At 40.5% G+C, this 16,238-nt stretch overlaps 1 protein-coding gene across 1 annotated transcript; it reads right to left on the bottom strand.

Moving 5' to 3' along the window:
• Positions 1-1,070: 1,070 nt before the first annotated feature.
• Positions 1,071-15,691, bottom strand: CD74 (CD74 molecule). The gene is made up of 9 exons (XM_060765448.2): positions 15,419-15,691; positions 12,618-12,793; positions 12,155-12,219; positions 11,053-11,115; positions 8,916-9,011; positions 7,939-8,008; positions 5,794-5,982; positions 5,019-5,090; positions 1,071-2,622 (listed from the first exon to the last, which is right to left on the bottom strand). The coding sequence occupies exons 1-8, from the start codon at positions 15,481-15,483 to the stop codon at positions 5,032-5,034; spliced, it is 783 nt and encodes a 260-aa protein (XP_060621431.2). The 5' UTR covers positions 15,484-15,691; the 3' UTR covers positions 1,071-2,622; positions 5,019-5,031.
• Positions 15,692-16,238: the final 547 nt, after the last annotated feature.

The raw sequence follows: 16,238 nt of genomic DNA, 5'->3' as shown, positions 1-16,238 counted from the left end.
TAGTAGCCAGTTGCCATGGCAGTCCAATCTCAGATCGCTCCAGTAATATTAGAGGAAAGATGCCACACAATATTAACTACAATAGAACATGAGGAGACTGCTATTGCACTCATGCAGATGCTCCTTGGGACATTTGGATGACTGTAGAAACTAGAGGAAGAACAAAAAGCATTAACATTGTTTGGTTTTCCAAACTTTGTAGGTGAAGAATAGTCTTCACTGAATACAAAAACCAGAAAGGGATAAGGTATTTTTTGGTGCTGCATTGGGCGCTTATGCTGTAGCAAGTCCTGTTGGTGTGTTGAGATGCAGTACTCTATTAAATCCTAGGGTCATGAACAGCATTTCCTCCTGGCTGTTCATTCACCATCAGGCTTTCAATCACTTAGCACTTGTCCTGGTCATTTGTTTGCCCAGTTTTTATGCTTTGTGGAGTGGAAACTGTATCTTGCAGAGACCAAGATATCTCAACGCTACATTTTCCTTGTATTCAGAACATACCAACCACTGCTGTATTGTACGGTGATAAAAAAGCTTTATAAGGTTGTGACCTGCAGGAATGATTTGAGTACCCAGTTTATAAAGGATGGATCAATAGGAGCGCTCTTCTGATAGAGTAACAGTGGTCATTTAATGCTATAGGAGGGTCCTCAGTTTGGACTAAAGGCCCCACCCCCTGTGGTTTCCTTAACACAATACCTATGGCTATGGAATAGGTCACTGAGAACTTGCTGCAGTGTAACCATGCATAAGACTGTGCTTCAAATGTTGCTTTTCTTCTTAAATCTCTAAAGTCTGCAGCAGCTTTTTTTTAAAAAAGGAGGCATCATTCACACATCCAGCTTCCCACCTGCTCCATTTCAACTCCTTTGACTCCACAGCCGAGCAGAATCAAATGGAAACGACTGACGCTTGTGCAGCATTAACACGCACCAGGCAATTATAGAGTAGAATGAATGAATGTCTGAGAACATTTCCCTTAAGTAACTGGTAATTTTTTTGTTTCTAAGGATGTTCTGGCATGCTGTTGGAGTGATAAAAGGTCAATCATTCATTTCAATAGACAAGAGTACTTCATTAGTGGGTTATTTTAATTTTTTTCAAAAGCTTATAATTAAAATCATCATCTTAGTGAGTTTGTTAACAATGATCATCTATTCAAAATACATAATTAGCATCTTGGAGACTAGAATTTGGAAGATGAGTATCAAAAAGTCTGCCATCTAGCAATATAGTTTTAAAAACCAAGAAGCCAGCACTCTACTTGCTAATGTAATTGGGGGGAAATGCTGCTGTGAGTGAGACAGAGGAAGTCTATCACTTTGACAAATATCGACATAGCTCTATCGATGACTGCATTGTTTACAGAGAAACCTCTGTCAGCCTGTTTCAAATTAAGGGGCAAAGGGATTCCACCTGAACATTAGGAAGAACTTCCTGATCATTGGAGTTGTTCAACATTGGAAATGTCTGCCTTGGAGTGCAGTGGAAGCTCCATCTTTGGAAGCTTTTGAACAAGCTGGATGGCCATCTGTCGGGGGCACTTTGGTTGTGCTTTTTCTGCATTGCAAAGAGTTGAACTGGATGGCCCTTGGGGTCTCCTTCTAAGTCTTAGGCTAGACTGTTATTGTAAAGGATACACAGCTTCACATGGTAAATAGGATTTCTGGACTCAAATATATTTAAATTTTATTTTTGAAGCAACGAAGAAAATGCTTTAGGTCTTTACTCAGTGTTGAACTACAGTACCTAGAATTACTCACCACTGGCCATGGTGGGTAGGTCTGCTTTGAGTTGCATTCAACACCTGGACACACAACTCCCATCTACATCTTCCTAAATGTTATTTCCTTCCCTTGAGATCAGGCATGAACTTCAAGGGGTTTTGTACTACAACTCTCAAATCCCTCACTATTAGTTGTCTTGCCAGGGACTGATGAGAGTTACAGAACAAAGCAGTTTACAGAGTCACGCAGAAATAATAGTTAATGGAAAATTCATAGAAATGGTGGCAGGGTTCCCATGCGTTCAGTACTAGCCCTGTAGATAAAGTCTGAACACTGTAAGTTCTGCATAGAGTAATACCCATTTTAATATATATTTTTGGAAAGCAATGCTACAGTTTTGTCTATATGTTTTAATTGCCAGAACACAGGTTTGTGTTACAAAAGATGCAACATCATGCCATTTCTTCCATTGTCCCCCCCCCCCCCCCCCAATTTCAGGAAATGAATCCCCCCCCCTTCCGTTCCATTCAGGAAATCTGATTAGCATCCTAAATCACCATGAGCTTTAATTTGGCCAAAGTGTCATCTCTCTTTCCTATGAATTGAGTATTAAAGGACACATCATTTTTTCTCACTCTCGGCTGTTCCTACAGAAGGCTAAATGTTACTTTTCGGGGGGGGGGGGGGGGGAGATGATTTAGGACCAAGCTCCACAGTCAACACACTTACTTGCCTCTACATTAAGAATTATGCTTAATCTTACAAATTTAGTAATGGTGCTAATCTAATTGAAGAAATCAATACACAAGCATGGCAGAAACTAGAGCAAGATGGAGATAATAAGCTGGACATCTTGGGCTGATATGCCTGATGCTGTCTTTCTTGTTTGCGTTTTCTAGGGAAAGAAAGGAGGGAAAGAGAGGTGAATTAAACATAGACAAAATTTCTTGTTAATGGAAAGTGAAAAACAGAAATTTGTTTAACCTTGTAAAGTTTGTGGCACCCCTTTAAAAACTACCGAGAAAATGTCACCACCGTGAGCTATAATTTTTTATGTTGGAATAATACTCTGTGGATTGGTCTAATAAAGGTCACCTGTCCATTTACTGAAATGTCATCTCACCGACCAGTTTCTCCCCCCCCCCCCAAAAAAATAATAGTACCTTTTTGTACTACACAAATAATAGTACTTTTTTGACCAAAATTATCTTTAATTTTTGGAATCATCTTTTTATACCAGAAAGGTGTCAAGTTAGAGAGTGCAGAAATAAAATTTGAAGAAAATTGCACTCTCTAACTTGAAGCCTTCCAAAGGTTTTCTGGTCAAAAAAGATGATTCCAAAAATTAAAGATAATTCAGATTTGGATTAAAGAGTACACTTTAAGCAAATTAAGTCAAATAAGTACATAGTAATTGGCATTATTATTATTATTATTATTATTACCCCACTTTTCTCCCATGGGTGGGATTCAAAGCAGCGTAACTATGAAGGGAGAAGAGTGGGCTAGTGGCATAGTTGTACTGACCATGGACATTAGAATGGGGTGAAGGGCAACCTTAACAGCTGGCTCTGTCAGGAGATGAAGCAACCTGCTACTAAATCCTCAGTAGGGTTGCTAGCTCAGGACTTTTCCAGGCCCTGAGATGTATGGACAAAACTCAGGAGCTTCTGCTGTCATGGAGCAAGCCCTGGTAATGTTGCAAGCTGGTGGTAATAATAATAATAATAATAATAATAATAATAATAATAAACTTTATTTTTGTATCCTGCCTCCATCCCCCTGAAGGGACTCAGGGCAGCTTACATGGGGACAAGCCCGGTCAACATAGTTAAAATATAACACACTAAAATTAATAAAACAACATCATAAGATAATATAAAACAAACAACAACATAACGAAGTAAAGAAACAACCATCAAGCAAGACCACCAAATGGCCTGAAATAATAAACAGTTTCTGGGGTCGGATGGGTGGGCTGGTGCAAAAGAATAGCCTGGACAGTGATGAGCAACCTTTTGAGCTTGGTGTGTCAAAATTTGCCAAAAACCTGAGCATAACTTGGGTGGGGTGTCAACTTTGAGGGGAAAAAACAACATGATTTTGCAATATTTGCAGTTTAAATAAGAAAAATGTATATTCCATGCTGAGTTATGGAGTGAACAATGCTCAAACGTGCAGATGTTAAATTTGTAGAGCCTTTTACAAATTTAACGATGCAATTAGATTGGTTCTTATAAGGTGTACTTCTCTGTATGCGGCCACATGTGGCCACGTGTCATTAAAAATAGCCATGCGTGTCAGTGCTGATACACGTGTCATAGGTTCACCATCACGGGCCTAGAATGATGCCATTAAGCACGATACATTACATATCAATCCCAAATGCACAGAGTGCACCATTCAAATCGACAATACCATGGAGAACAAATATGAAAAATACAGATGCAGACACTCTCGCCCTGAGATACTTTCTCTTTGTCTGCAGACTGGAGAAGGGAGACCAAGCCCTGAGATTTGGATCTGAACTGATTCATGGACTGTTTGAAAGCTGGCAAAACAATCTTGTCTCCTGACCAAGAGAACATTTGCCACTTTTCTCTGCCACAGTTATGCCCTGCTCAGAAGTTGAGTTATGACATAATAGGGTCAGAAATGACTTAAAGACACAAAACAAACCACAGACCCTTATGCCAGCATAGGTCTTCAGAGGGATCCCAGCCTCAAACTATTTAGCCTTACACACTGTAGCCAGAGTCCAATTGTTAAACCTAACTATAGCAGACCTATTGACTTAACATAATCTTGATTTACCAAGCTCCCACTGATACAATGGATTTACTATAGTCAGGAATTACCTGGAATCAGGCAATAGTTGTATTCCCCTCTGATACATTTTAAGAATCAAAGGGCACACCCAACCTCTGCAGTCAGATGCATCCGTGATTTTATCCCATATTGAGTCTCAGTATGTGCATTTTATAACAAACTGTATAAGGCTCGCCCCCCTCCCCCTATATTTCAGTTGAACATGCATTCCTAAACCACCTGAGACCCAATCCCTCTTTTCTTCATAAAGAATGAGGCTTTCAACAAGGACGCTACCTATATATGACTTTGAGGCACACAATGTGTCACTACATGTCCTCTGAATGCCAGTTGTTGGGGGAGAAGAATAGAAGTGGGGTGTTTCCTCTGTGCTTTGCACGTAGTCTTTCAATGGGCACCAGGCTGGTCCTATGGAAACTGGATAGGCCTTTAGCTAAACCCAGCAGGTTTTTCTTAAGTTACCTTGTGACTTCAGCTAGTCAATCTCAACCCCTGAGAAGGTCACATTATCAGGATCCAGCTTTTTCAGCTCTCCTGCACAGAAAGAGAGAAGAAAAATGTCAGTGCTTTCCACTGTATGAAGAAATAGTTATCTCTGCATCACCTCTAGGAAACTGCTATGTTGTTCTACTTTCTATTGCTTCAGAAAGCACTGGCCAATGTATCCCCATGATGGAGCCATGGGGTCTTTAAGGTTGCATGTGCAGAAAATGAAGTGAACATATGTTCCACTAAAAAAACACTTATTATGACCAAAACACTGTCACCAGGACATTTTATGCAAGCTTAGATCAAAATGCTCTGTTTGCATAAGCCTACCTATGTGAACCTCATATTATAAAACTTAAAGATTTGGGATAAGAATTGAAGAAGGCATATTGTGCTGTAGTGCTCTGGTTTGGAGGCTCTCTCACATCCTGAGTCTGATCTAATCCTTATACACTTCTTTAATAGGTAATTCATGTGACATTTTCCATACCATTCTGTGTACCCTATGACCTTATTGGGGCTATAATTCCTAAAATCTCCCAGCCAATATGGCCACAAAAAGTAGCTTTCCAGGCCCTGCCAACATTTTAGGCTTCAATGCAAATAATGAGTCATTTGCTCCTAGGAGTGGCTCCTTCTGATGCTGCTCCTTAGCTACTGACAAACCAACCAACTTGACGCTGCAAAGAAGATCCCCTTAATGCCTTCTCCCCACCTGATGCTCAGCCAGGATAAACAAGTTCTTTACCATCGCAATCCAGACGTCCACGGGATTGAGTGCCCTCAATCGCTGTGCCATTATTGTAAACACACCAGCAATACCCAGTGCTGCGATGGCACTGTTTAGGCAAATAGTTTCCCATTTCATCACACTGGGCACAGAATCTTCCTGGGTAGACACCCTTACCACACGCTTCTTGCTGGCACTTGGTTTTCACTTTAAAACAAAACAAAAGCCAGAGTAATTCAGTATGTACAGTTGATTGCTAACTGCTATCAGCATTGTTTCATGCACCTATCAACAGACTTCCTTAAAGAAGAAAGAGTGAGTGTGCAGAAGAAACACTGCCTCACGTCAGCCGCAGTCAGCATGGTTTGCAGCCTGGATGATGGGAACGATAACAGGAAGGCCACAGGCTCCACAATAATGGTGAAAAACAGTGATGCTCAATCTCTCACTGAATATTTCAACTCCCAGAATCTCTGCCCCTTGGCCATTGTGGGCTGGGATTTCATACAGCTCATCAACATGAGCATTTCCAAGTTGACCAGTCTAGAAGAAAACATGGCCATCTGTTTTGTCATGATGGTATATGCTCTCCCTTCACATGAAAATGTGTTGTTCCACTGTGGCCTCACCATGGGAAAGAGAAGGGGCAAGGGGAAAAATATGTGTGTAAGAATATGCCCATTTAATTAGGACAGCGATTTTATTGGGATGGCTCCCAGGGAACCCATTTAGCCTAATGAGAGCAAATGCTAATGAGCACTTCTTAATAGAGGCAGTATTAATATAAATTCTGCTAATGGGGATGTGTCTGACCACTGCTGAGTGGCTAATTGGTAGGAAGATTCCAGCTTCAGGCTTTATTTCAGAAACTGCTGAAATCACAGGAGGAGGGATCATTATTTTTGAACACCACGTTTGTGCCCAGATTTGTCACAGATAAGTCACTGCCTGTGTCGGTGTGCAAATTCAGTTCATGATATTTAATTAATCATTTATGGGACGTTGGGGGATGGAAGTTATTAAACTTCCTCAGATATTTCAATAGATTGAACTTTTTTTTAAAAAAAATAATCCATCTTAGAAGTGGGTCTTAATTCAATCAGCAGGTCTTCCATCATTCCTCAAAGGCGCAACCTCAGAGAATTACTATTTTAAAGTAATTGTGCTCTGCCAATCACTTTGCATGTATTTCAAAAATTAACATTCTGTTATTAGTGTTTTTTCTTTTTATTATTTTTACTTTTTTAAAAAGGAAGGGGATACAGGGGTAGAGGAAAGTTATGAGGTGGGAGAATTAGGGGACTAGTTTTATTTATTTATTTATTTATTATTCAAACTTATATGCCTGGGGCTCAGAGCTGCTTACAAGAACAGGCTAAAATCTAACCCAATTTAAAAACAATTTAAAACAATTTAAATTGTTTTTAATTTAATTTAATTGTTTTGCATTGTTTTGTTTATTTTATTTTATTGTAGAGTTCATGTTTTTTATTTTAAATAGGTTAGATTTAAGTTGCATTGTTAAGTTAATATAATTGAGTTTGAAAAATTCTGATGTGTGTTACAAAGAATAATCTTAGGGAAGTCACAAGCTCTTAGTCTCAAAGCAAGGCAAACAAATTATGCCAATGAACCCCATTATAGGATCACCATCAGTCAGAAATAACGAACAGCACACAACAAGAGTCCGAACAATACTTGGGGGGCCGTTCTCTATCAAAATGTTTTCACTCCTTGCATTCCCCAGTCTCCTTTCCACATCACCAGCTGCTGTTGATCAGGAGCATGGAAACAAAATATGACATGGCCAGGTAAGGTAGCAGAATAGGAACAATTCCCCATACAGCTGCCATTTTTAGTGGTAGCCTCAAATCCTATAACATACCAAGTACCACAGGTAAGTTTTGTGTGTATCTTAGTACTAAATTTCCCCATCAAAGTTGGATGACACAAGGATGCTTTCAGTCCCTTGCCTTCCTTTTTAAAACACTGGGATTTTGTTTCACTTCATTTCCTGCACCTCTTTCAGAAGCAATAAAAACTGCAACAAAGTGCACATTGCATTGTGAACTGGCCTAAATGCAGCAGAACCAATCTAAGGTTCAGATTTTTTTTGCTGAGGTCTCCTGCAGAATCATTTTCAAGCCTATTGTTCCACCGTACCTTTTTCTTCTGGGATCGCATTTTGCGCCATTTGGAAGAGGAGCCACTTGTGCATCCAGGTTTCAAAAGCCTGCAAGAGAGTCGCAAGGAGATGTGATTTCTAATTGCTTTGCTTCAGATATCGGTGAGAGCAATAGAGACAAGCTAAGTCTATGTGTGTTGACATGAGAGAAAAGTCTATGTGGTTGAGCACAGCTTCTGAGATCTGCACTGTGGCTCAATATCACAACTTTAAAGATATGTGTGTATGCACACTCAGACATACTATGGCCTTTCCATTACTGGTGAACAGTGCGAATCTCAAAAAGCACCTGGCTTTGGTCAGATAACAACTGAGGATAAATTCCGCCAAAGGTCTTAGCAGATGATGTCCTCAGCCATAGAGATATAGACAAATGCTTCTCCAGTCCTCCTCTCACTCTTCATCGGCAAGAGAATGGTTGTTAGGGACTATCATAACAGTAATTGGGGGGGGGGGGGGGGTAATTTGAACATTACAGAGGGAAGAAAAGAATATCAACAATGCCCAAAAAAATAGAAGCAGAAGCATAAGATGGACCTATACTTGTGGATGTCATTAATAAGATTCTCACCATTTTGTAGCACCTCTTTGCAGTGATTTATTACAGTGCGACCCCAGGCAGCTGATGAGTAAGGCTCTATTTATTGCTTTTAATCCTCAAAGTAGGGCCCAATTAAACATGTAAACCCCAATAAGGTAGTAAATATGTCTTAGATCACAGAAACACCATAAAGCTTCCCAAATTTGCTTCTGATTATGCTGAATCTTGATCCTTTGAAATTTCTTCTCACAGGAAGGGAATCATTCAAAAAATATTGCTGGGAAGTGGAGAGGGCTTCTATCACACAAGAGTTGTCTTCTGCACTGCAAATCCACTGTGCACATCTTAAGACTGAAAGAAGACAGGATTATCCAAAATACCTTGTCAAATTCTAGAAAGGATAGCAAACTGTACCTTCCAGTCTTCATAATCCATGCGGAATCTCATCTGACCAATATTTTCAATGAAGCTGCTATTAAATTCAGGGAATTTTCTCAGAGGGTTTTCCCGCTGTAGAGGAAGCATATACTGTATTAACAAATGGAAAGTAAGATCACCTTGTCATCACTAATATGGACAAAGCTTGGAAATGTTTACTTTTTGGCACTACAGCCCACAGACTCCTGTAGTCAGGAGGGGGAATTCTGGAAGCTGTCATCCAAAATTAAGTTCTACAAGCTCTGATTGTGCAAGGAAGATTGAAACAATCCTCAGAGAACAGTATGATTGGAAGAAATGGCAGTGCATAAAAGAGACAACCTCATTTCAGTGATTCAATCAGGTTACTGACAGTGAGAATCACACAGCTTTCCCCAAGCTGAGCCAAGGGGAATTCAGAGGGGATACACAGATAGCATTTCCCTCTCTATGATTCTACTTTCAGTTCTCTAACTTCTACAGTCCACATCATAACTTGGAGTAACACCCCGGACAGTTAATGTAATATATTGGTTTGACCACTGGACTCTGACTCCAGAGTCCAGGGTTTCAGCCCCTCAGAAATGCTTCAGAGGGAGGTAAATACAACTCCCCTCTGAACAAATCTTGCCAAGAAAACCCAGTGATAGGTTTGCCTTAGGATTGACATGTTTTGGGAATGACTTGAAGACACATAAAAAACAAGAACCTTAATACAAGGATCACAGGAAAGAACCCTGAGATAAACAAAGGCATCTGTCATCCCTAATGTATGTAAAATATGTACTACAAGTCCCATAATTTGAGTTTTTATCATTGAACATTCTTTAGTAAGGTTGCTGTGAGTTTTCCAGGCTGTATGGCCATGTTTCAGAAGCATTATCTCCTGACATTTTGCCCACTTCTATGGCAGGCATCCTCAGAGGTTGAGGGGTTCTCTGAGGATGCCTGCCATAGATGTGGAAAAAAACGTCAGGAGATAATGCTTCTGGAACATGGCCATACAGCCTGGAAAACTCACCGCAACCCAGTGATTCCGACCATGAAATCCTTCGACAACACATTCTTTAGTAACTTAGTCCAGTTTGTTACCATAGCTCCCCATAAAGAGCAGCCAATATTATCGAACCTTCTTGTAGCCCATATATTCCAACATCATATAGAAAAAATTACTGTGAGTCCTTTGGATGTGGGAGGATTACCACAGAATTCACCTTTCCAAGCCTGTACAATTTTCACAATTAATGGTATGGCACTTAGGCTTTGTTCTATAGTAAAGATCCAGAAACACTGTAACTACAGACATGGACAAACTGCATGCATAGAAACAATTATCCTTTTGTTGTTTTTGAGGTTGAAGGCTCCCTACTGGTTGCATTAGGAGGAAACAAAGTGCTTTTCAATTGAACAATGTAAGCTGTCACATAAAAACAATGAAGCAGTGGCAGCTATATGCAGCTGACTCCACTATTGCCTTTCACTTCATCACTTCCCCTCTCTAGATTCCTGTGTATATACTGTGGTTAAGATCCTGCATTGACAGATGTAGCAATGATAAGAGAGCTCTGTTTTTGTGACATCTACAAATTCTACTTCTCACCACCCAAAGCCTGCCTCTTAAGCCAGGCAGGAGCCCAACCAAAGGGTTTTCAAGATGTTGCCAATCAGAGCACTGGGAAATGGCATTTTCCGGTAACAGGGTATGCTGGAGAGGCCCCTTAGACCCCCGACACTACTGCTCATCCTAATGGCCAGGAAGGTGCTGCAGTCATGATTTCTCAGTGCCCTCAGAAATCTTGAATCAGGCAGTGGCTTACGATGGAAGCCATTAGTTCAGTTTCTGATCTTGTTAATATTGAACAGGATGCAGCCACTGGCTACAACCAAGCATCAGTCGTGGTTCTCATTTCTGACAACACTCATATGCCGATCAAATATGATGGTTGGGCAGCAAGAACACATTAGCAATTCATCTGAACTTAAAAGGATTGCCTTGATGTATCAGATCAAAGTTCTAACTAATTTGATGGCTCTGGTGCAGGTAGTCTAAGTTGCAGGTAGTCTAAAATGAATCTATGTCTTCAAATGATCACGCAGAATCATGGTTGTCATGGTGAGGGAATGAGACTCTTACCAGTAGGACACGTTTGACTTGGTCTTCAGTGCTGTTGGTCAGCTTGGCTTCATTTTTCAATGACTACATATGGGACAAAAAGAAAAGTCAACATCTGAAGAGTGACAATTAGAGTTCCAGTTTCCATTATTACAGACAGGATATGTCTGATGTAGGATGACGGTAGTTGAACTAAGGGCATACAAGCTACAAACATAAATTGCTCAGAACAGAGACCAAACAAGGAATAAGGAACTTGTGGCACTAAATATGTCATTAAACCACAGATTCCATTGTCACTCATTGTTAGAGATGGCTGATAGGAGCTATAGTCCAGTACTGAAAGGTCACACATTCACCATTTGTAGGATGGAAATTTCGGCTTCATTTTGAGTCCTTGTGGAAATACTCCTTGCTAGGGTCTTACTCCAGGTCCTAAACTTCCAGATGTTCTTAGATCCCAACTCCCAGCAGCCTTGGCCAATGTAGCCAATGGTCCAACAGTTTTAGAAGGCTACATGTCCACTCTTGGCCTTCTTACAAGAATTGTCTCTGATCTTTCACATACACTGCAGCAGATTTGTTGAACTAGATCAAGACTAAAGAACAGCTCACTTTTTCATTACAGAGAGAATGTATGTACAGGGCTGAATTTAAAGAAGAACACATTCATTTTAAGATCCTTCAGTTTGTTCCTGAAGCTGGAAAAGGTCTTCATAAAGGACATTACTGAAGCTGGTGCATAGCAATTGCCATCTGACCTCATCATTGTACTAATGTGTCTTTAGATGGGGGAAGACGGTTTAAAAGGAAAGGAATGGCTGTGCTAACAAGTCCAATCCTAGAGATAGGTACAATGGGGTTTCCCTAAACTTCAAGCAGATTGCAGAAGGGCACACATGCTTAATTAGAGATGAGACAAGGAAGGAGGCTGAGTTGCTTCAAACGTATTACTGCTGTTTGTTTCTGTACCAGAGGGTATGAAAAGATACAGGGAATGCCCTCCCTAAATCCATAGCCATCTCATACAATGTTAGTATTGTAGGGGCGACGGTTTATGGATTGAAAAGCAAAGTATTCAATGCTGAAACCTCCCTTAACTACCTCTTCCTGCCATATTTACCTCATCATCTCTGATAGCCATGGGCATCATATTGGCCATTGCCATCTTCATCACTGGCTGGGGGGCTGTAAGAAAAGAAACAGGTGTAAAACATGCAGGATATTTTTTTTAAAAAATGAGTTTCCTTCAAAGGCATACTCTTTAAACAAAGAACACAAGTTCACAAACAAAATAAGTGATTTTGTATTATAGAATCTTTTGCCGAAATACTTGACACATACTCTTAAACACGAACCATAGTTGTACAGAGTATGGCACTGAACTAAAAACAGCAGTTCTAACAAATGCACATACACTTTCCAAGACAGCACTCTTGCACTGAGATTCCTCCCTCTTGCCCTGGAAAGTGGAGGACTCCGTCCTGAGACATTGAGCTTGGCTCTTGAGCAACCATCCATGGTTACTATTGTACACCCAGCAGTTAAAATGGTAAAGACAAAAGAAAAGGACAGCAGCCACTCACCCCGAGGAAGCTTTTTGGCGATTGATTCTAGCTTCAGCTCCGTGGTGTCCTTGCTCAGCTTAGTAATCCGTTCATTGTGATGATACACAAAGAAGACAGTGACCGCCTGGCCAGCGATAAGCAAGGCCACCAGGACAGATACGACTGCATAGATAGATCCACGGTTGCAGGACCCCCTGCAAGAGAGAAAAGATGTACGTGGGTCCTCATTCAGCTATCCCTTCTATCTCTTTGCATCTGAGGGTGCATCTCCACTGTAGAATGAATGCAGTTTGACACCACTTTAACTTTCATGGCTCAGTGCTATGGAATCCTTGGAGTTGTAGTTTCACAACATCATTAGCCTTCTCTGCCAAAGAGTGATGGTGCCTCACCAAACTACAAATCCCCGTATTGAGCCATGGAAGTTAAAGTGGTATCAAACTACATCCATTCTACAATGTAGATGCAACCCGAGAATACACTGCTGTAGAAGAGAATCAAAATAATCAATAAGAAACTTCATCTCCACATAAACAAGTGAAAAGTCTTGCCAGGGGTGTAGGGCAAAATAAAGACATTGCTCCCCAAAACCAAAGTTCTGCCCCACCCAAATGAAAATTTCCTTCACTCCCCAAATTTCTAGCATTGCAGAAAATGAGATACTGTAAAACATTCACACCTAAAACTATTATTTCCTGTGTTCACATGCCCTTGTTCACATTGCCTGCTCCTTTTCTTTAGATGCCTGAACTCTGTTTCTAAATGTTCAACTAAAATTTTAATCTTCTGCAATGCTATAAATTGAGGGAATTAAGGGAAATTTCATGGGAAGAGAAAATTTCTTACAGGAGGCGATGGCCCTTTGCCTGTCTCCAGCACCACTCTAATAATTAATTTTAATTGTATTTTATTTTACTTTAATCTGACACAGGCTTTTGTGGACAGCAACAACCTGTATTGGAGTCTATGAACATTACGGCAAATGAAATCCCACCGTTTTTCAGATTCACAAGACTCCTTGGCAATTTTTACTAACTCAGATTAGCATAGCTCATTTGGACATTATTAAGCAAATAATCCTGGTGTGGCATATTTCCTGAGTTTAAGACGAACAGAACATACACTATGGTTAAAAACTAATTGCTGAACAAGATACATGTCAGAAAGGAGGATGTCCACATTTGTTTGCTCATATCCCCTCCCTTTTCTCTGTTATTTTACTAATCTGTGTGTGTGTGTTATCTGAACAAAAATGTCTCCTCAGACTTAATAACTGAAATGAAAAGTAGCTCGAGGAAATGGCTGAATTCTGACCAATAATTTTCTAATCATCATGTGACATCACTTGTTGCTAGGTAGACGGAACTTGAAAGTAGACGAGAAAAGCTGTTCCGCTTGATCTCTTCACATTATGGGCAGAACAGAAGAACCAGCGGTTAAACCTGTATGGTTGTAATGCATAAGCATCCCCCCCCCCATTAAAATGCCTTTATTAGTTTTGTAAATAATCAGCCGGAGTTAGCAATATGATGAGTGTGGTACCAAAAAGAGAGGAACTATGCCAAATGGAGGCATATAAATTGTGCTGTTTTCTTCTCATTAGAAGAATTTAATTGATATAGAATTTAAATGTTTTAAAAGTAGGAGAACATGGTTTTACTTAGAGCCAACAGGTACATAGATAGGCTAGATAGGCTTAAGTCGCTGAGGGGGAAAAGGAAAGAGTCCGAGGCTGTTAGGAATTGTAGGGGCTATAGTCCAAAACACTTGGAGAGCCGAAGTTTGTGATGATACCTCTTTTTCCTCCTTCCTTATGAGTGAGGTAGCTCTTTGAGGAAGAACACAACAGAGAAATATGCAACACCCACCCACTCCTGATACTGAATGGTAGCTGTAAAGAGAAATGGCTTTCTTCTTTTAAAGGAAAAAAACCCAGATTCAGTCATTTATGACCTGGTCCTAGTGCATAAACTAGATGTGGCTATAGATTTTGGGGACAGGCATGCAAAATCTGATATTCAACATAACAAGAAATACAAAATGCCATTGTTCAATAAAGTGTCATTTGCCTTAACTTTGCTTTCTTCCAACTAGGCTGAGAATTCTGTAAAATAACTGCACATTTACCAGCCGATCAGATGGAAATTTGTCATTGGGGCATTAAAATATTGAGAGCCATGAAACACATAAGCATAGACTTATTTTCCAGTTGCACATGAGCAAATCAGCAGGAAAGGGGCTTATCTGAGGGTGCATCTACACTGTCAAATTAATGCTGTTTGACACCACTTTAACTGTCACGGCTCAATGGCACAGAATCACAGGAGCTGTATTTTAACAAGGTTTTCCTGCCTTAAGAGGGTTTGTGCCTCACCAAACTACAAATCCCAGGATTCTATAGCATTGAGCCATGGCAATTAAAACAGTGTCAAACTGCATTAATTTGACAATGTAGATGCAACCATAGGCAAGAAGTGAGGGGACTGGCGTGTACATTAAGCCTTGCCTAGAAGCAGCCCCTTCGTTATCTTTCAGAGATACAGCCACTGTTCGCCACACCAGGAAAAAATCAGCCGACTACAAACTGAGATTGGAAAAATTGCCTTAAGGGTGTAAAAATTGCTGGCTGCGAATTTTGAGAGTCGTAGTGCCAAAAAGTAACATTTTAACGGGTTCTGTGTTAAAAGTTGCATTAAAAAGTGCCACAAAGCTACAAACCTTCTCATTCTTCATATGTGGCACAGATATTCATGTGGCTGTAACCCCTCGCCTACCCTGGCCAAGAAGTGAAAATGTGGAATCAATAGAAATGCAAATACCGTTCTGGCTGTGGGGCAGGGCCAGCCCCTGGCCCGGGGAGAAGGTCCCTTTGGTCATCCTCCATGGCCTTGGTCTTCTTCCCAGGAGCTGCCTTCTGCTGCTGTGGTGCTTGGAGGCTCAGAGAGCAGCTGCTTTGCCCAGCAGGATCACTGGATCTACAATAAAGGGCTAAGCTGTTCTTCAGAAGTTTCTTGAATAACAGAAATGGGAAGTGAAAGTTGCCAGGCTTACAGATTTGGAAATACCCTTCCTACCTCCTCCCACTTGCTTTGCCCTGTACAGGACTCAAAGGGGCCACAATCGCCCAGGTTTAATCTTTAAAGAAATCTGATTGGACGCTGGAAACGGCATCATCGGTTGCCAGGCAGAGTTCTACATCTTTTTGGTTCACTAGTAGATGGTATGGAGAGCGCAGTTCTTTGACAAGGATGTACTTATTTGTTCCACACCTGTAGCTCAGTAAATAATAGTTGGGGAATGAATCTTTTGTGTGCTTGTTTGACAAGGATTCAGGAAGCAGTGCAGATTTCATATAGGTTTGTGCCACTATATGAGATTTCTAGTCCACCTATTTTGTCTTTAATTTTGCACAACAGTCGCTTTTGCTGTAAATGCTTTCAAAATGCTTCCAGTGAATTGCTCCTGGGTGGTTTTATGAACAGCAGCTAGCCGCAATATATTTATTCTGTTTTGCTTCCATCCCAATAGATATATATATATCCACTGGGAAAATCCTCTCCCATGTACATGTTAATTAAACCAACAATAAAATCTAATTTCAACAGAAGGGATTTTTGGTGGATATTATCTTTAGCCTCA

Source organism: Anolis sagrei, chromosome 2 (genome assembly GCF_037176765.1).
Source record: "Anolis sagrei isolate rAnoSag1 chromosome 2, rAnoSag1.mat, whole genome shotgun sequence".
Taxonomy (NCBI): domain Eukaryota; kingdom Metazoa; phylum Chordata; class Lepidosauria; order Squamata; family Dactyloidae; genus Anolis; species Anolis sagrei.
Note: the sequence above shows the minus strand (reverse complement) of the source record. Positions and strands in the feature narration are given on the sequence as shown.